This window comes from Felis catus, chromosome B2 (genome assembly GCF_018350175.1).
Source record: "Felis catus isolate Fca126 chromosome B2, F.catus_Fca126_mat1.0, whole genome shotgun sequence".
Classification (NCBI taxonomy): domain Eukaryota; kingdom Metazoa; phylum Chordata; class Mammalia; order Carnivora; family Felidae; genus Felis; species Felis catus.
This window is the reverse complement of record NC_058372.1, coordinates 89,084,724-89,104,891: the sequence shown is the minus strand read 5'-3', so window position 1 is coordinate 89,104,891 and position 20,168 is coordinate 89,084,724. Positions and strand designations below refer to the sequence as shown.

The 20,168-nt window shown below is 43.4% G+C and overlaps 1 protein-coding gene and 1 pseudogene across 9 annotated transcripts in view; one reads left to right on the top strand and one right to left on the bottom strand.

The window, feature by feature from the left end:
* The window catches only part of FAXC (failed axon connections homolog, metaxin like GST domain containing), an 80,661-nt gene extending 69,849 nt beyond the window's left edge, over window positions 1-10,812 (top strand). For 5 of the 9 annotated variants that reach the window (XM_023254190.2, XM_019830999.3, XM_045057875.1 and 2 more), the window contains one exon: window positions 1,990-10,812. In XM_023254190.2, coding sequence (XP_023109958.2) covers window positions 1,990-2,279 — 290 coding nt within the window. In that variant the 3' untranslated portion in view covers window positions 2,280-10,812. The remainder of the gene's footprint in view (window positions 1-1,989) is intronic. The other 4 variants (XR_006598096.1, XR_006598095.1, XR_006598094.1 and 1 more) reach the window with 4 other exon arrangements.
* Window positions 10,813-14,767: 3,955 nt separating this feature from the next.
* Window positions 14,768-14,856, bottom strand: LOC111560664 (annotated as a pseudogene).
* Between the last annotated feature and the right edge of the window lie 5,312 nt (window positions 14,857-20,168).

Below are 20,168 nucleotides of genomic sequence, written 5' to 3'. Positions count from 1 at the left end.
GGAATGGACGTGATTGAGGCAAACACGGCTGTCCCCAGACCCTGCTATGAAGTGACCGTAATCCATCTCTGATTACCACCGCCCACCAAACCTTGGTGCCGCCTCCACATCTTTATCCGATTCTTGGTTACCAGTGACTGGGAGCCATACCTGCTGAGGTGTTTCATGACTGCTTTCCTGAGGGAGGATCTAAGTGAAGGTTTGGCATGCATCTTTTTAAGGAGCAATCCTGTGGCTCCTTGGCTTCTGGCTCCGGGGCGTGTGTGTAAACTCTTCGAGGAAGGGGCAATCAGAATGGGCGCATATATGGTATGAGTTGAACTGTTATGATCTGAGACAACTGAAAATGGTGACCTGCAACCAATACTGGCTCACTGTGTGATAGGATCTGTGAAGTAGGGGGATTTGCTTCGTTATATTTTACAGGAGATGTGCTTATGTAAGCAGAACAGCGATCAAGTTTTGAAAAATTTTCATGGGAAAATGTATATAACAACATCATACGAAGTAACAGGAAACATTAGTAATGACAGTAAATAGAAAACATACTGAAAGAAATTACATCAAAACGCTACTGTGATTACTTTGGATTGACGAGATTGTAGGGGGCTTTTGTTTTCTTCTTTATGGCGTTTCTATATACAGACTTCTAATCTTCCCAAATGAGAATGTATTATCTTCTTTGATAGAAAATAAAATAGAGTAGTTAAAGACTATAGTCAGTAGACCTGTTAATGTAGAAACAACCTAAATGGCCTTGAAGGGGGTGTGGTAAAAACAAAATGAAACTATGGTACATCTGAATAATGAACTGCTGTGCAGTTATCAAGGTGATAGTGTGAAATTGACAGTTTTTCATTATATGTTGTTAAGTGGAAAAAAGTAGCATAAGGGACAATATATAGTAAAATGCTAAATAGCAAATGTAAATATATGTAAATGTATATCCAAGGATATAAATGGAAATGTTAATATGGTGAATGTGATTATTGGTAATTCTTTTGTTTTCTGTGTGTTGGTATTTTCTAATATTCTTCAATAAAACCTGGGTTACCTCTATAATAAGTAGATGTTTATATAACTTAAAAAAAAAAAAATCCAAGGAATATTCTTAGGGCAATGAAGTCCGGTAAGGGAGTGCCAGATCATGTATTCGTAAGCAATAGTGCCATCTGGTGGATCAAAGGCAAAAACTCACCCTCTTTATTTTTCATTTGGAATTTGGAAATGAAAGTCAGTTCTGTGTCACGTTTCAGACAAATGCCGGGACAATTTTAGCAACTTAACAGAAGTGTTCCTTTGATTCACAGGAAAAAGAAGTAGCCCAGTAACTGAGTTGGGAACCTAATTATAAGTATAGCCGTTCAATTTTATTTAAAAAAAAAAAATCTGTTTTACTAAATGTACCTGGGGGGGCACACTCATCCGTAGACAATTCTGAATTATCCATTTTATTTAGGATCATTTAGGGCAAAATTTGCATCTTAACATAACTTTCTTCAACGACGTGGCATAGAACCCAGCCCTTAATAGCACCACCAATATTTGTGGAATGAGGAATTACTTCTGGCTGGCTGACCTCGCTGACAGTTGGTGGATTTACATGGGGCATAACTTAATTTAAATATGAACCAGTGGAAGTTCCAGTTCTCTTGATAAGCAAACACAAAATACTAAAATGCTTGACAACGCCCAATGATGGTAGTTGAGCTGCCATTCTGGATAAATTACCACCGCCACCCCCACCCCCACCATCACCCTACGACTCCCTGCCCACTCACACTTCACTCACCCAGCCCACTCACACTTAACTTTTTCCACTCGCCTTTCTTCTTCTGCGCGTGAAAATCTAAATATCTGATAGTCCGTCTTTGGAAAAACACTGTTAAGGTCTACCCCACCGCGTTCTTCCCAACCCCGCAGAAGGCCAAGCTGCTGGCAGATTGCTGCCTTTGAGAATTAACCCTGGCTTTCCTTACCACCCTGCAGGTGAGCTCATCAACCTTGCCATGTACTGTGAGAGGATAAGGAGGAAATTCTGGCCTGAGTGGCACCATGATGATGACAACACCATCTATGAGTCCGAGGAGAGCAGCGAAGGGAGCAAAACCCACACGCCCCTGCTGGATTTCAGCTTTTACTCAAGGACAGAGACCTTTGAAGATGAGGGAGCAGAGAACAGTTTTTCCAGAACCCCAGACACGGATTTCACCGGACACTCGCTCTTTGATTCTGACGTGGACATGGAGGACTACACAGACCACGAACAGTGCAAGTGACGTTCAGCCTCGCTGACCCTCTTCTGCCGGAGCGGCCACTCCCTGGGGTTGGTCCGATTTCCCAGGTGGAAATCCATCTGAGCTGGGAGGAGATCTTCGTGCTCGACACAGTTCTCACGAGCTAACTGGACGATAGCAGCCTTATTTCTTTTTGTACAAACGAGACACAGAACCATTCGGATGGCTCCATTTAAAACAAACAGGCAAAAAGGAAAAAAAAAAAAAAAGTCAGCATGGTTCCTGAAATCCATTTTTGTTTTCATTAGAAAACTAACACTGTGTGGCAGAGCAGGGGCAAGAGCAGATTGTCTGCGGATTGTGTCTATGTAGATCGTCTTCAACCCGAGGGCTTATTTGTGAGACGGATTCTCGAACGTCCTTCACCCACCGGGGTTCCAAGTAATGAGAGAAATCATCGGGGGAAATGTCCAAGAGACAAATATCCTATGGTGGCTGCTTGTATTTTATGTGTGTATATTGTATGTTGAGATAATTCAAATAAAAATCCATAGATATTCAGTGAACACCTACTATGTGCAAAGCACTGTGCTAGGTGCTAATCAGTATAAGATTTATTCTCAGTCCTGCCAGTGACTAGCTGTGTGATTTCGGGCGAGTCCCTTAATTCTTGTGTGCCTCATTTCCCCCACCTGTAAGGTGGGGATAACGATACTCTCCACCTACCTACCTCACAGGGGTGTTGTGAGGATTCATGTGGTAGCACCTCTTGGAAGAGGTGTGACATAAACACAACATTTTATTCTTTATTGTGCTTCCTGCGTATGAACATTTGAGGGCAGAGGAATTCCATATCCAGCCAACAGCAGCCACAGTCACTCGCCAAAGCCGAGCAGACGAAAACACACGCAAAGGCGCAGTTAGGATTCTGTCACCATTCTTCTTTGTGATCTTGCCTGAATGGAAATCTTTTACTGAAAGACCGTTGAAAATGCTTTCACAGAGCATCGACAGCTACACACAGTCTTCAGTTCTGTGTATTTGCAGACGTCTTTCTTCCGTTGCCTGACCGCACGCTGGAATGTTGTCCTTTGTAGACTCCCGAGTGTTAAGTTGCCTGTGTTTGATTTATTTGAAGGGAATAAAGCTCAGGAATATGATGGGTTTCGTAGAGGTGAAGGGGAAAGGATTTGACTGATTTTTCTAAGCAGATGCTTGCCAACGTGTAATGTCTTTTTGACAACAAATCTTGCAAGACGTATCGAAAAGATGAAGTCTGAAGAGGATCACGTGACAGGTATCAAAGCACTTTGTGCAGTGTAGACTCTATGCAGTTTTACTAATGCAACTTTTCTGGCGTTCTCAGCCATTGCCCCGTGAGAGGAAGGCAATGCTGGGGACAAATCTTAATGTTTCTTAAGGATCTCCCGTAGCTGCCCTGTGCTCCCTCTCTGTCCCTGTAGAGCACATGGACCCTTGGGGTTACTGTATTTACTAAAGCGCTCTATCTCTGAAGACATCCTTTTTGTTGACTTAGAACATTTTCCAGTGAAATATGGGGTGAAGATGCTGGGGTGACGGCCATGGATTTGGGCTAGGAGAGTCGGTGTTACGATTTACAACCGCAAGCAGAGCTGCTTTGCTTCTGATCTCAACGGACTCACTGGGTAATGGTTATTCATGGTGGGGCCAAAGAGGCATTTTTCAAAAGAGACAGCAATTTCTGCTGAGAAGTTCGTGTATTTGCTTGAAAAAGACTCTCTTTGAATATGGCTTTTGCAAAACAATCCTAAAATGCTGCGGATTCACAAAGAGGTAAAGGGGGAGGATTGCTGAGGCTGTTTACCATTGGAGCCACAGTGTAGGACCTGTGTAACTGGGGACAGATGCTGAGATACCCTCAGTTAGAGATTCTCATTGCACAGGAAACTCAGTCGTTAGTTTCTTATTAAAAGCATTCATCTTTGAGAGGACCGTTTGGTGCCTAATGAAAATGTGGGGGAGAAGATATGAATGGATGAGCGTGTTGTATCTCCAGCGACACTTGGGAGGACTCTTCACCTCGCCTGTCTCTAACACGTGTGTTCCAAGGTCAGCTGGTGGTAGTTCTGTGTGACTAGGGAAACTTCTGGCTTGCAAATGTGAATGTCATAACCAGCTAGGCTGTGGACCCGGCCACACAAAGACCGAGTTGACCTATCCCCATCCATAGCTGGAAAAAGTTGTGTTTGCAATCTTGCCTGCAATTTATTCTCACTGTATAGCACAAAGGGTGTTGTGTCCTCGCGTCAAGAATGATTTAAGTTATGGCTGTGCAGAGTCACATATCGTTTTACTGTGCATTGCTTGCAGGGCAAGTACATAGAGAGCCAGTGTTCATCGTGAAGTTGTAAAATAAGTCATTCTTTCCAGGTGCCTCTCACAGAGGCTTAAATGGACATTACCACTTGGAGTCTTGGGTACTAGCCTGCCAGCTCATGACTGGGCACTCAACATTCCGAAGGTGTAACTTGATTTGGAACCCTGGAATATACCCAGGTTTTACCTTCCCAATGTAGGTTATGGAAACAAAATGACCAAGACAAAATCACTGTCGGGTGGATGACCTAGGTAGTCTTTATTGGAAGGGCTTTAATTTTACCTGGTTTGTTCCTAAGTTCCCCAGATTTGAAGTGTTCTCCAATATGGTGAACAGGTGCTACTTAAAAGAAAATATAACAAGAAATTAGGGGACATTTTGGTCATCTGGCTTACTTATTCAAGTTGTGTTTCTTTTTTTCCTGGAAAGTGACTTAAGGAGGTGTGATCTTTAATGTTAACAGATGTTTTTTGGTTGGACAGAAGTCCCACTAGCTGTCCGGTTTTTTTGTTTGTGTGTTTGTTTTATTTTTTTCCTCTCAGTGTAAAAATAAATTCTGCCCCTCTATCCACTTCCCTTTGCCCCTCGTCCCCACTCATCAGGATTAAGGAGCAGCAGCAGTGTGATTTAATCTGCCTATGTCAGCTAGGCAGAGGTAAGCTATATTGTCAGAGTTGACCATTTTGTTGTTGTGACATAATGAACTGTGAACAGTTATGCTATTGTTGAGGCCATGAGCTAGCTACCCTGGTGACTGACCACAGACCCAAGAACTTGAATCATAGCTGTAGTCTGGCTCTCCAGTGAGCCCAGCCTGTGTATACTGTGGCATTAGGTATTAGGATACGTTTGCTTGAAATAGTTAGAGTTCAAGGAAGGGAAGAGCTAGGAATTTTAGCTTCATGGGTCTTGCCTAGGTTATTTAAGAGAAAACATAAAATCATAAGAATGTATATAGCTGGGTAATGGATTAGTTGTAGAACGCCCCTTACAAGAGAGCCTCTGAGGTTCTTACTGGCTCCATATCACACGCATATTCATTTGTAGGCAAGACCTGAACTGAAGTCTTTCACCTTGCCTTAGATGGTTCTTGCCGTTACGTTACTTTGACTTTGTTTCTTTTTAAAACCCACATTCCCTGAGAAATCAGTCCATGCTCATGGAACCAGCACATCCCCAGCCTCTCTCAAAGAGTGCTTGGAATCTTCCACTCTTGCTCTCCATGTCTGTTCAGCCCAGTCCAGACCAATTCAAGAATTTACTCTGTGCAAGGCACTGCTAGACTCTGAATGATACCAAGTCACCAAGACTCCATATTCTTTTTTATCTTTTAAAGAATCTATGCCATATTATCACTCCTTGCGTATTTACTGAGCACCTATCCTGTTCCTGGCCCTGAGATCCACAGGAGATCTAGAGGGTGAACAGAACAGACATGGCACCCTGATTTTAGGGCATCCGCTTTTGCCCAGACTAATGCAATGGCCTCTTCTAAATGCTTGGTCACTTCCCTGATCCATTCCACCCTACACCATTAATTTTTAAAAGAATTTCTGGCCCTGATGGGGTGCCATATTGCCTCAGGATGAGGGTCACTCTCTGGGCCCTGGTATTCTCAGCTCTTCCTTCATCTGTTTCCTGGGACATCTCCCAGGGCTTCTCCATATGAGCCATCCAGTGCATCCTGGTTGGTCTCCTTGCCATTGCCTAAACATGCCTCATGTCCCCACTCTGCTTCTGCTTATGCTAGCCTCCCTCCTGAAAGCCCTGCCCTTCCTGTCCACTGGCCCAACTCATGCCCACCTCCCAAAGCCCAACTTCATCAGTTCTGCAAGAAGACTTCCCAGCTCATTATAATCTCCCCTTCCTCTAGAAACACAGCACACATCGTTGGCTTCCCTGCTGGCTGCATGCGAAAGGTATGCCTAGAAAGCAGGCCACACACTAGAAAGTAGTGCTTTTAAACTGTTTGCGTCAGGGATTCCTTTGATAATCTAATGAAAGTCCTATACCTTATTACCAGAAAAATACATATATGCAAATATACAAAATTTTGCATGTAACTTCGGATTTAGAGACCTGAAATCATCCATGGATTCTTTAGGGGGCTCATGGACCCCAGTGGAAGAAGCCTTCTAAAGAGTCTTTAAAAGCTACTGTTGTTAGTGTTCATTCTTTCTTGCCTTTGACATATGCAGAGAGTAGAAAATTGGTATGGGATGTGCATGCAAAAGCAATCTTTGTTATTATCCGTGTTGGGTGTGTGTTGAGTGACAGGGAAGGAAGGAAGAAGAGCTGTCTTACGTTAATTGAGAGAATATCTTTGTTTTGACAGGCTTGGCATTTTGAAACTGACAAGGTTTTATTGTTATTGTTCTTGGTTATCTGTTAACCATCCAAAAAGTTGGTTTATCAAAATTAATTCAGGGCTAGGTAAGCTTCATTTCAGGCCTTAAACCCACCACTTCTGCATGAGTAGGCTTTGGCCCAGGGTTATTAAGGTAGGAGAGAAGAGGCTGGATTTTTCCTTATAGGAAAAAGATCGGCACAGTCAAGTTTTCCTGTATTCATCATTCATTAATTCATTCGTAGGATAACTGTTGAGTGTATTTTCAATAAAAGGATGGTGCCTTTGTTGATAGGTAACTACTCAGGTTCTTCTTTGTCGTCGTCTTCTTCTTCTTCTTTTTGTTTTTTTACAGGGTGAAGTTATTTTTATTGCTCCTGACTATGATCCAGGATCCTTTGTTCTCCTTTATGTGCAGTGCTGTTTAAGTTGAACAAGAACCAGTGAAAATACATTCGATGACATATACTTCCAAGTCTGAATGCTGAACTCTGGCAACACATCTTTAATAGGTCCAGCCATCAATTAATGTGTGATTGTGGAGTGCTTGACCTTTTTTCAATTGCTTCCAGTGGTGAAACTGGGTGAAGTTTGAAAGGATCCCCTTGGTAGGTGGGGCAGGAGGTCCCTCTTTCCCAGAGTTCTTTTGCTAGTACCAGGAGTAAATGTCAACAGATGATGAATATTTTCTTCATTTGAATTCCTTACCAGAAACTTGAGATTTTAGTCCCTGAATTTAAAGGATATCCTAAAGACATTTAAAGTTCCAGGGGCGCCTGGGTGGCTCAGTCGGTTAAGCGTCCAATGTCAGCTCAGGTCATGATTTCGCTGTTCCTGAGTTCAAGCCCTGGGTCAGGCTCTGTGCTGACTTCTCAGAGCCTGGAGCCTGCTTTGGAGTCTGTGTCTCCTTCTCTCTATGCCCCTCCCCTGCTCGCTCTCTGTCTCTCAAAAATAAACATTAAAAAAAAAAAAGATATTTACAGTTCCTTAATGTTTAGGATAAGATAACTGGAATGGATAACTTACTGGCCTTGCTCCTTAGAGATGGTTACAGAGGAAACTAAAAAAACGCTTAAAGGAAAGTGACTCAGCTCTTTTGGGGCTGACAATGGGACGTCCTTAACCATGCTGGCTCCTGCCAAGGCAGGGAACCTGTCCCCACAGCAAGGCTCTCTGAAGTTTCTGTTGTTGGCTAGATTATGACAAAGTGGTGATGCTCAAATTTCAAGAAGATTATGCCCCAAATTGTAAAACGTGTAGATAGATAAAGGGTCCCATCGCAGTAATAAAGTAACTTATGAATGTGGTCTAGCCAGCACCCACACTCCTGATCATTTTAGTGGAAGAAACAAGTTAGAGTAAAAGATTGATACAGTACTTTGGTGTTCTGTACACAACTAAATAATGTCATCAATGAACGTGATGGCCTTCATGAAGTTTAAAAAATTCTGGTTGTCCCTAATTACAACTTTATATTTTGAAACAATCCACTAATTGTAAAGCAATATATATTTATGATACTGGTTAATTTTATAAAAAGTAGTATTGCTACATATGACCATTCACCTCCCTCCCTCCCCATAGCAAGCAATTTTTTTTTTTTTTTTTTACTTTATGGCTCTGGAATAGAATAACTTTCATTTATCAATAATATTTAAACCTTTGGTCTTTCTTTAGTATTTTATACACCTACCTATGTCTTTAAAACCAATAGGAGTCAGCTGCTGAATTGCCATGTTAATTAGCTGTGGCTGAACAGGTAGCAGAGGGAGTACAGTTGTTCAGTGGAGGGCTAGGAAAGAGAACTGCTTTGGATATTTACCATCCCCCTCCTCTTAAAAAACAAAACAAACCCCAAACAACAATCTGTGGACTTTTTCCTTTAACAGTTGTTCAGAATTGAAAGTGTTCTGTCATATTTGCTTCTGTCTCTCCACAAGAGATCGCATTTGGCTTATTCAAACACAAACCATGTCCAGATGATTGTATTTTTACCTTAAACAAATTGTATCTGAATTCTTTTGCAGCAATAAGATTAAAAACAGTATCAAATTTTCAAGGAATCTCTGCTTCAGTAGGGGCGACATGTTTGTGTTACTCCTGTCAAAATGATTACCTCATGTGATCAGTCTCATGGGATCATGCTTATTGTAAACATGTGTTTTCCCCAGGAATCTGCATCAGGCAGCGTGTCTCACGACTCAAACGGTAATGATGGCTGGGAAGAGGAGGGTCTGAATCCTTCATTTGGCGATGCTAAGATTTCACTGAGTGGGAGGAGAGAAGGAAAGGGTGACAAAGGTGGCCTCTTCAGGCAGCACGTGGTACGGCTGTGTTGGAGACGTGTCAGTCACCTCGCAAGTTGTCTAAGGGGTGGCGTCAGTAACATAATACAAAATCCAGGTTTACAAATCAAAAACAAATGCAATTTGTAGGGAAGGATTGTTTGTGGATGTATGAAAGGCTGGTGCAGGAAGCACTGAAATAATGTTGATCTTTGTCTTAATTTATATGCTCAAGTGCTGGGATTGTGCCATCTGAAGCCAAGCCTGGGAAATGGGAGAGCAGCTGACAGCGATGACCTCTGCTCAGTTCCTTTGATTCTGGAACTTCCTTCTATTCTGTCAAAAGGGTCCGTGGTATATGGTTTCCATCTCATGAATATAAAATGTACAAAGTAACGTATATTTGTTTTATAGATGCCCTTTAAGTGGAGACACCCCAAATCATTCGTATTTAGGTAGTGGTCTCCAAACCTTTGTGCTCATTCACCTCATCAGTAAAACTTTCTGAGCATGCCCTTTAGCATATTTATTTATAAACACACACACATACACACACACACACACACACACACACACACACAGAGTGCTCATACTGCAGTACTGATGTATACATTAAAGACCATGGCAAACATAGAAATTTTTAAAGGCTGTTGTTCTGGACTCAGTAGAGTTTAGGGAATGGGGCAAGGAGTACTTACAGGCAGCACCTAGAAAGCTGCAACTGATTAAAGAATGTGTATGTAACATTTGTGGCAAAGTGGATGTAAAATAGGCATGGGCGCATGATTTTAGGTCAACGAATGTATGTATGTATGTATGTATGTATGTATGTATGTATGTATGTATGTATGTAAGTATTTTTACTTAAAATGGGCATTTGGGGTTGGGGAAGAGAATGGTGAATAAATAGATGTCCCCTTTACAAGAGCTATTTTAATTCTGTTTTTGGGACCACATGATCTAGAATGTTTTGAAAATTTCTGAAAGATTTCACAGTACATGGACTTAAGCAAAATAAGAAAAGATAGGAGGGGAAAAAGCAAATAATGCAAATACGGGATGCATTGCTTCAGAATTTCAATACCAATCGGAAAAGCATGTTTTGATAATTCCTGGTAACCAACATCTCACTGATTATAAATCTCTCTTCTGTTTGTTTATAATCCAATGTCACCAAATGTGTGGAAGGTGCACAGATTTATTTTCAGAGATCCGAGATGGGAAGGACCAATGTTGGTATAATTTGAACCCACATTTCAGCTGCTTGGGGGCTGATGGATGGACACTGCCCGGAAGCATTTACCTGCACCACCTGTTTTGCAAACACAATGAATAGCATCTTGCTGAACAAGGGCCTCAATGTCGAGGTGGCATTCCAGTGTTTATTTCTGGACCTATGAGTTACTTTAGCACAGTTATTGTTAGTAGTTTATAAAGCCATATTTAAACTTGTATACTTGATTGTAAGATAGATTTGAATTGTGCACTATGTTGATTACTGTATATAAATGTGGAAATTCTGTACATTTGGTCTTCATGCTGTATGTATTTGATGTGTAAATGATAACTAATGGTTATGAAATAGCTTGCTGTGAATGTCTTTATTCCAATTTGCTTCTCTCTTTGCAGATTTGAATGTTTTAACTTTACACTCGTGAGGAAAATCTGAAATCTTTGCATCGAACATACTGTTAAGTGGTAGTCTCTTAGATGATCGGGAAGATATTTTTCTTGTAAGGTTCTTGTATAATTAAAGCAGAGGTAATTAATTTTTTAGGCATATAATTTTCAGATAGAAATTCAACGGAATGTTTTTTAAGTAGAAAACAGGTCTTTGAATATGCTCTCCTACCCTCTCCTGCCTTTTAGTTCTTGCCCAGTGTGCCCCTCAGAGCTTTTGGGGAGTGATACCCACTAGTAGAAGAAAAGGGGGAGGGGAGCAGGACACATGCTAAGACCTTTGCTGTGGGTATGAGGCCTGATGATAGAGCAACTTCCCCTTCTGTTAATAGTGTCTAAATTAGTTTTTGTACCTCTCCAGTGAAGTAATTGTGATGTCCGTTTTGTAGATGAGGAAAGAGGCTTGGGGGGTAAATTAGGGTACAGTGGCTAAGACATGCTCAAGTCATTGATTTGCAGTGAGGTTTTAGAAATACAAATCTTACTTCCTAGTGTTCTGTCCATATGTGCCTGGCGATGAACCATGAAAGACAGCTGGATCTAAAGGCATGTCAGGATTGATGGAGACATTTAGGGTGTTTGAAATCCTATCTAGAAATTTGAGCAACTATTATCCAAATATTAGCTTCTTAGCATTTAGGGCAGATTGCAATAAGGTAACATCTAAAATCCCAAACTTCCCAAACCATGGGACTATCTATTAAGTGGAAGATGAGAGAACCCCCTAATCCCACATTCTAGAGGTAACAGTTTGGCTTTCAGACCCCCATTCTCTCTTGACTAATAAATCTCAACCATTCAGCACTGCTTATTAACATAGACCCTTATTACATAGGCCCATAATTGAAAATGCTTTGAGACAATGTGTATCCACTTCAACTTAAATGAGCTCCGGACCCTTCTAGAGCTTGTATGGGGGCTTTGGACTCAAGCCTGGTGTCTGTCCCACTAGGGAAGCTTGCTCTCCTTGCTTTCAGAGGCATCAGAAGGAAGGGGGGTGTTTGCCTTTCCAACATGCTGTGCTCAGAAGTGTTAAGAGAAGTATCTCGTTGCCAGTTGTCCTGAATATTCCATGACTTGATTTTTCATATTTTTGTCCTTTCCTTTTAGAGGAGAGGCAGAGCAGTTGGTGTCCTGGCTCTCTCAGGGGCCGCCTGTTTTGTTTGCACAGGATGCCACTGTCAGCACCCATTAAACACTTCCCAGCTGGGCTCGTTCCCATTAGCAACAGACTTTTCTTTTGAAACCTACCAAGGTTAAAGTCGCTTATGCTGTGGATGAAAGCAAACTCTGGAAAACGAAGGGAAGAGAACCAGCGTCTTCCCTCACAGTGTGGCTGCCTTGTGTGTCCAAGAGGTACCCGGTCTGTTTTCATGGTGGTGCACACATTGTGAAGGCTTAGGGGTCCTCTCCAGTTGAGGGCCTGTTAGAGTTGAAGGTCCACCTTACCCAGGATGGGCGGACACCCTAAGTGACTCATGCTCAACACGTATCCAGGTAAACCCTGATTGAAACAGCGTCACAGGGAGCCTCGAAAGGGAGGAGGAGAGTTGAGGGAAGGGCTGTGGGTGGCAGGGAGCAGCCCCGGACCCCTTCCCCAGCCCTACTGTATCCACACGTTTATTGTGTGCTGCTGCTTCCTTCTCCACTCTCACAGATCTCCCTCCAACTAGCTGGTGCATTTAAAGGCAAATGGTGGAAATCTTAGGGCTGCTCAGGGATGTCAAATAGTCCAGATTCACCAGTGGTACAAGTGTAAGATGGGGGGTAAGTGGGGAGGCAGCCTGGGCCACACTGTGTGGAAGTCATCCCTATAAGGGTGAGGAGGTTTTCTGAGCAGGGGACTCACACGAGGAGAGGATATTTAATTCAGGTTTATCTGATGACAACCTGGACACAGGACACCTCAGAGAGGAGGCCGCAACAGAGCAGCTGGGCAATCTCAGTGGTTCCCAGAGAAGTCAGAAGTGGGGCAGGGGGCGCAGGGGGAGTGGGGAGGGGGAGATGCCAGCCACAGAGCACAAGGACGTGCTGAGTCTTGGATGCAGGGAAGGAGAGGGCCAAGGCAATGAGGTCTTGCTGGGAGCTGGGGGCTGCCAGGTGTAGGAAATGCGGAAAAGGGACACGGGTCCGGGGAAAAGCTGTGTTTGATTTTAGCCTCGCTGAATGTGAGGAACCAGTAGGGGGTGCAGGGCTGGAACTTGTGAAGGGGGTAAAAGTGGAAGCAAATGGGCTGGAGAGAGAGAGAGAGTAAAAATCTTTAGCACCTGGGGAGCCTGGGCGGCTCAGTCAGTTAAGTGTTGGACTCTTGATTTGGGCTTAGGTCATGATCTCGCGGTTTGTGAATTTGAGCCCCGCCTTGGGCTTTGAGCTGACAGCATGAAGCCTGCTTGGGATTCTCTCTCTCCCTCTCCCTCTCCCTCTGCCCCTCTCCTGCTGTATGCTCTGTTTCTCTCTCAAAATAAGTAAGTAACTTGAAACAAAAGTCTTTAGCACCCTGCATTTGTATGTTCCACTGTCTCTAGGGTTAGTCTCTCAGTAACTCCTTGACCATGTCCCCTGGTGTCCTCGTATATAAGATGAGGGGTCTTGCAGTTTGATCTTCAAGCCCCTCCTCGCTCAAACCTCCTTTCATTGTTCCCGATGGCTGAATACCACTTAATACCAATAAACACCGATTCCACCTCCTGCTTTGTTGATTCTCATAGTGTTGGAAAGAGGAATTTAGTGACCAAATCAGCCAGCAATAGCTGACATTTACAGATCACTTACTATGTGCCAAGCACTGTGTTCTTGGCAACCTATATGCAGCAACTCATTTAACCTTCACAGCAGCCCAGTGAGATAGGTACTGTCACTGTCACCACTGCCACCATTATAATGACCGCCACCACCACTACCATCATTGTCACCACCACCTTCCTCCTCAGCGTCACCATCATCACCATCTGTAGTTTATAGATGAGGAACTGAAGCAAAGAGGGGTTTAAGTAACTTAACCCCGGATCTCTGCCAAGTGAACAGCAGAGCTGGGGTTCAAGTGCACGGTCTGTGTTTAAGAGCCTGGCTGTGACACCGCTGTGCCCCGCTAGCTCTACACCATTCTAGCATTTGCACCCCCAGACCACACAACCTCTCGAGTACAAGGCTGTGAAGATGCAGGGTGCTTGTGTTGAACCAGAAATGGCTTGACTTAACTCACTTCTCCCGAATCATTCCCAGCCAGCCCTGCGGGGTTTGCCTTCTTACAGAACACACACAGACCCTGTCATCAGGTTCCCTGATCTATGTTCAGACAGACTTTGGTTCTCTGTGGGGAGCTGTCTGGTTTCCCTGGTCAATTCGCTTTGCTTCTGGTGGTCATGGCCATTGGCCCCACACACCTCGTTCACCTTGACTCCTCACAGAGGGGATTCCTGGGCGAATGACTGAAAAAGGCAGGATTCTTAGGGTGCCTACTGCCTGCTGCCCAGAGGAGCTCACCGTGCACATTGTTCTCCACTGCCTATAAGATGCTGCACACGTCTCCACCTCTCACCCCAGACCTTGCTCCTCATTCTCCAGACCCACGTACACATATGCCCGTGGGATGCTGCCTGTGGGTGTCTCCACGTGTCCAGATGTGAGCTGTCAACTCTCTTTCTCCCAGTCTACCATTTCTCAGTGTTTCCAAGCCACCGAATGTCTAAGCAAGACCCCTGTAGTTCACCCAGTCCTGTGGCTTCTGCTTCCTGAAAACAGTTTAAATGCATCTCCTTCCTCAGCTCGGCCTGAACTTCCGGGGCTGCGGCCTCCCACTAGGTTCCTTCCTTCTGGTCTGCTTCCCCCGTACCCGTTCTCCACCTTGCTGCCAGGCGAGTCGAGAATTTGGGCGTCATCCTTGTGCAGGGGCCGTGCTAGTCTTCTCTGTGTCCTTCCAATTTTAGTACATGTGCCGCCGAAGCCAACGCCGTCAAGCCACTCAAAAAGGGAAACTGTCCGTGTTGCTTCTGTAGCGTTCAGGACGAAGCACGGGCACAAATGGCTCTCCGTGACCTGGAACCCGCCTCCCTCACCCGCCGTATTTCCCGCCGCTGCCCTTCCCATCTTCACACACCAAACTCCAGATCTACCACGATATGAAATTGCCACTTTGTTTTACCTGTCATTCCACCACTGAAGGAATGATGCTGTGTCAAAGAAAAATTTTTACTGGCATCTTGTGTCTCTTTACACTGATAATAAATGGTTGACTGTAGTTGATTTTTTTCTGTTTTCTCTGCTGAGTGCTTCCTTTTGCCAGACTTTCCCCAAGGAGAGACAGCCAAGGAGAAAGGTGTTCTCTTTCATCTCCTGACGTGGTGGGGGATAGAATGATAAATCAGACACTGACGCTACCCTCAGCGGTAGGTGAGACATGAACACATAAAAACTCTGGCAAAAGATAAATGCTGATAAATACCCCAAGAGAGGGACAAATAAGATGGCTTGGACCCTGTGGTGGGGAGAGTCCTTCCGGCCCAGGAATGCAAGAGATGGAGCCCACTGTGCCTCTCTCCACTGTTCCCCTGCTCTCGCAGTCCTGAAGGTAACGCACTTTTCCAAGTCATGACACTTCCCGAGGGGCCCTCTTCCCAGCACAGAAAGGAGGAAACAGTGTCTTTCTTTGGCTAACAGGGCTTTCAGGAATCTGGAGGTTTAAAAATGGTGGTCCACAGACCGTGTGATCTGAGTTGTAATAGGCGTAAGGAGCACCAGTACGGCTGGATCCTCATCTTTCTGAGACAACCCCCACTGTCAAGGACCCTCTCTCCACCATTAGCATCTCAGACAGGTAGATGCCATTAGTGCTGAAGGGATAAAGGAGGCAAAGAGGTGTCTTTAAAGAGTTAAAGTGGACGTGGAACACATCTGTGGCAGGGAAGGACAGGGCATTACACCAGCTGCTCGGAGGCAGGTGGTGTGGGCTGACTGGGTGGATGTGCCCTATGTCTTAGCATCAGCTAGATCAACCCCTTCTCCTTAAAAGCAGCTTTTGCAAGTCACTGTCCCGAAGCTTTTCCTATGAGTGCATATTAGCTTTGGGACACTCTTAGGACGGAGCACCGCCCACAAACGCTTGCGGTTGCATCCTTTGCAAACATTCGCTTTACTTGCTGTTGCTGGGTATTTATTCCCCAGGCAGGGCTCTCCAGTGGTTGTAGAGTGTCCAATTTCGGGTGTCGGATAACTTTAAGATTCGTGTGCAGTAGGTGGAGGCCCAAAGGGAACCGCACGTTCCGTCTCTTCCACAGCATGATACACATAGTAAATGCTCAATAAAGACTGGTTACAGGAATGGACACATCCTCGGGTAAAAGACAAATCAAATTGCTAAGAAATATCCAAAGTTTGAAGTTTGCAATGACATACTGTGCAGAGGCAGCCAGTAAATTACTCATAGAACAAACCACAAGTGACTGAAATATGGGGTAGTAATTTTTGTAAGCTCAAGTGGTTTATGCAGTCCTCAGGATCTCTCGATGGAATTATAGCCCCGTAATTCAAATAGCTCCCATTTCCTTGACACACAGACCATGGATCTGAATCCCAAATCCTGCCCATGGTTGGTATACTGCGTTTTTCTCCACCCTTGCAGTCTTATGCTGCCCAACAAAATCTTTTGTATGTACCTCTCGAGTGTGAGGTACCTTCACCTCCTCTTTGTCTTATATTGTTTTTCTGTATTATAATGTATTTAACTTATTGATGAGACTACATCCAATAAAACTGGCTTTCTTATGGGGTCTTGGAAGTTTACTCCTTTTAGCTACCAGCTTTTGAATCCTATAGGAAGAAGAGTGATGTTAGTGGTGCTTTCTTTGCTCAAGTATTAGCATGTATGGACTTAACCTGATCTCTGCACACAAAAGTAGAGGGAGAAATCCCTGGTAGGTAGGAGATAAGCCTTCTTCTTTACTCTTTTCCTCTCCTGCTTCAAGCCTTCCCTGATATGAGGAATTTGAATTCATTGTAATTGAATAGCTATTGTTGTTAGCTCTCTTTCCTATAGATGGTCTTATACATATGCAGCTAAGTACTTTAAAAGCAGACATGTCAGGTACAGTTATAAAGCAACTTATTGTTTTTTTTTTTTTAACTGGCTTTGCAAAGTTAGCCACAGTAGGACTAGTTGCCCCCCTAACACTGGGTGAAATTTTAGGCAAGTGTCATTGTTTATCTGCTTACTCTTGCATGGTGAAAAGTTGGGGGTCTCTTTAGTCTCTCAAAACAGGTGCAGTTCTGTTATGGATATGTGTAGTTGTGTAATAATCAAAACTCTGAATTGCATTCAACACTGAAGCTGCTCCCTTGCTTTGCTCGAAGCAAGAAGAGAGCATGGTACTTTTATTTTGCGTCTTCTGTCGACCTGTACCTCCTGACCCCTTTCCCACCCCATACGTGCATTGGCTAGCCATAACTTCTGACCATTCTAGGGTTAGAGCAGAGGAACGCAGAGGAAAACATGTCTAACTTGACTGCCACCTAAATGGTTGCAGATATTTGTAGATGTGTAAAGATGCCTCTGTGGTGGGCACTTTCACAGAAATTTTGGAGACCTCCCTGGTACTGGGAATCTTTCATCTGGCAGTTCCCATGACAGGCAAATTCATCTCCCCTTGGTTGGAACTCTACCGCTTTGCCAAAAGTGTCTTGAGCAAAGTGCCTTGAAGATGGTGCCATTATCTCTGTCTCTCTTCATGCTAAAATGTAGACCTCTCCACTAAAATGTTGAGCTCTCTACCAAACCCCAAGGGTGATTGGAAACTACTCCCACCCTTCCCCCACCTCTGCTAGACCTGCTTACGTGCTTTGAGACTCCACTGCAGAGTGGGATTCGTTGGAGCCTACTGTCCTGGGGCCTCAGTAGAAAGTGAGGGTATGCTCCCAATTTTACGTCCTCTAAAACATGGCATATACCTGTGAAAGAGAATCAAATAATTTTTATGTGGGCTTGCTAGTCATAAGCCACCGATGTCCTCACCTAAATGGGCAGGACTTTGGTGTCTCTCCTCAGGCTGGATGTAGGAGGCTTTTATCACAATGGCTGTGCTCCAAGCAGCTCACCTTTCCTGTTCCTTCTCATGGGCTCCTGCAAAATAAGAGAATCACTGCAAAATAAGAGAATGAAATATTCTCTGTTAGTCCAGTGAACTGGTTGATCTTGCTCTCAGATCCTGAGGAACTCTGAAGCTATCTATCCCCTTGGTATACAGGAATATTTCCAAGTGTCCTTTTCTTTCAGTAACTTAGAATGAAATTAACATCCATATATAAAAATTAATCATATAATCAATCTATGGGTATCTATTGCTCACCTTGTGCTTTGTTTTGTGCTAGTGATTTGGAGGGGCTAAATATATATGAGAATATAAACTATGTATATGTGAAAAGTATCTGGCAAGTGGGCAAGGGGGGCTGTCAGGGGGCCTGGGTTGGTGACTAGTAGGAGCCCTTGGCCTATGGAAAGCTGGTGGAATTTGATGGGAAAGATTAGTTATTAAAATTTCTCATCTAAAGCCAGGAATGAAGGATAAATTTTTCATAGAGGTTTATTCCCAAATTGTGATTCGGGGAAGTTGAAATGATTTGTGTTTTAATTATGCCTATGTATTAGATGAAGGTTAATCTAAGACTTATAAAAATAGTAGAAATCGATGCTTTTAAAGTCTGGGTGTTATGTGCTGGGTGCCATAGTGGTGCCCCTGACTAGTTGGATGCGGTGGAGGGGTCCTGGTGAGAGTAAGTGGCAAATGGGTTTGTAACCAGGTCTGTGAAAGACACTAGAGCATGGTGGATGCCAAAAGGAGGAGTTTGGACTTGGTGTGGGATGCAACGGGGACTTTCAAGTGGAAGGAAGATCAGCAAAACGATAAAGGAAGATTAATCCAGCAGCATTGGGTTTTAGAAGGGAAGAATAGAGTGTCTTATAGAACAGAGTGTTCTTTCCTTTTTATTCACATTGTTGCTCTCAACTTCTCAACTTGGGTCCTTATTGCTTCTTGTCAGAATTTCTTGCTCTGATGATTCCTTAGCCCCCTCCCCTACAGAGTAATCTCAACTCAGTAGCTTCATTGTCAAAGGCTTCCGACATCTGGTTCCTAAATTATTATTTTTGTGCTCCTCTATGTGAAGCTTTTTGATATGAACTGTATTCTCCACCTAAAAAGCTGCATTATTCAAAATTGTGTCATATCCTTGGCTACCTTCATGTCTTGGTCTATAGAGTTTTCATCCTTAATGGCTTGTGTGTTTCCATTCCATGCCTTATGGCCATATCAAATTCATCCTTCTCCAGGAAGTCTTCCTGCTTTGAGAAATGGTTCCTTCTTTTTAATTTCTGAAGTAATCACTGTTTGTCGGTCCATTGAGCACACCTAGCATGTGCCTATATGCTTTTCTATTTATCTCGTGTTGGATACCACATCCTACATTCTAGATTATAAACTTCCAGAGATGACACCTGAGTTTCCATATTTAAAAAATTTTCCTCTAGGCCTCAGTAAATGTATGTTGTCCAAGGTAAAGACAGTGGAAGTAGAGGGGAAGATACAGATGCATGAATGATTTTGAAGGAAGAATTCACAGAACTTTGTGATTACTGAGTTATTGAGATCCTTCTTGGGGGCCTATTTTTATTTGTATGCTGTTTAAACTCTTGAGATAATGGGTTCCATATACATCCATACTCCTGTGCAAAGAAATTCTTCCTTTTATTTGTCCTAAATTGCCCTTTATACTGATGATCCTATTTAAAGCATAAGGTCTATATGCCTTTTAAAGGTTAGGGCACTGTTTAGCCAGACGCCCAAATATTTATATACTGAGACCTACACGAGTGTTGTCTGATTAATACCTGTCTTCTTGGGAAAGCTGTGAATAATGTCAACATGAACTACATTATTCCTGCTAAAAATTCATCCATTTAGTTTAACTTGCATGTAATGACACCTGAAAGTCAGGAGCTGTTTGCTGAGCGCTGTTGCAATACTGTTGTAGCTCATTCATAACGAATGGCGATGAAGTACCCTCAGCATACCAAATGGGAGCATCAGCATAAATGGGAAATTTAGGGGCTCCTGGAAACCTTTAATATGTGATGAACATAAAAGGAAAATGCAGTGGGTCTCAGAGAAATCCTTGTTTGGAAAAAAAGACGCTTTCAGTAATAAAATTGAATTGGAAGTTAAAACTATGATATTAACCACATGCTTTATGTTAACGCCAGCTGAAATTTATCA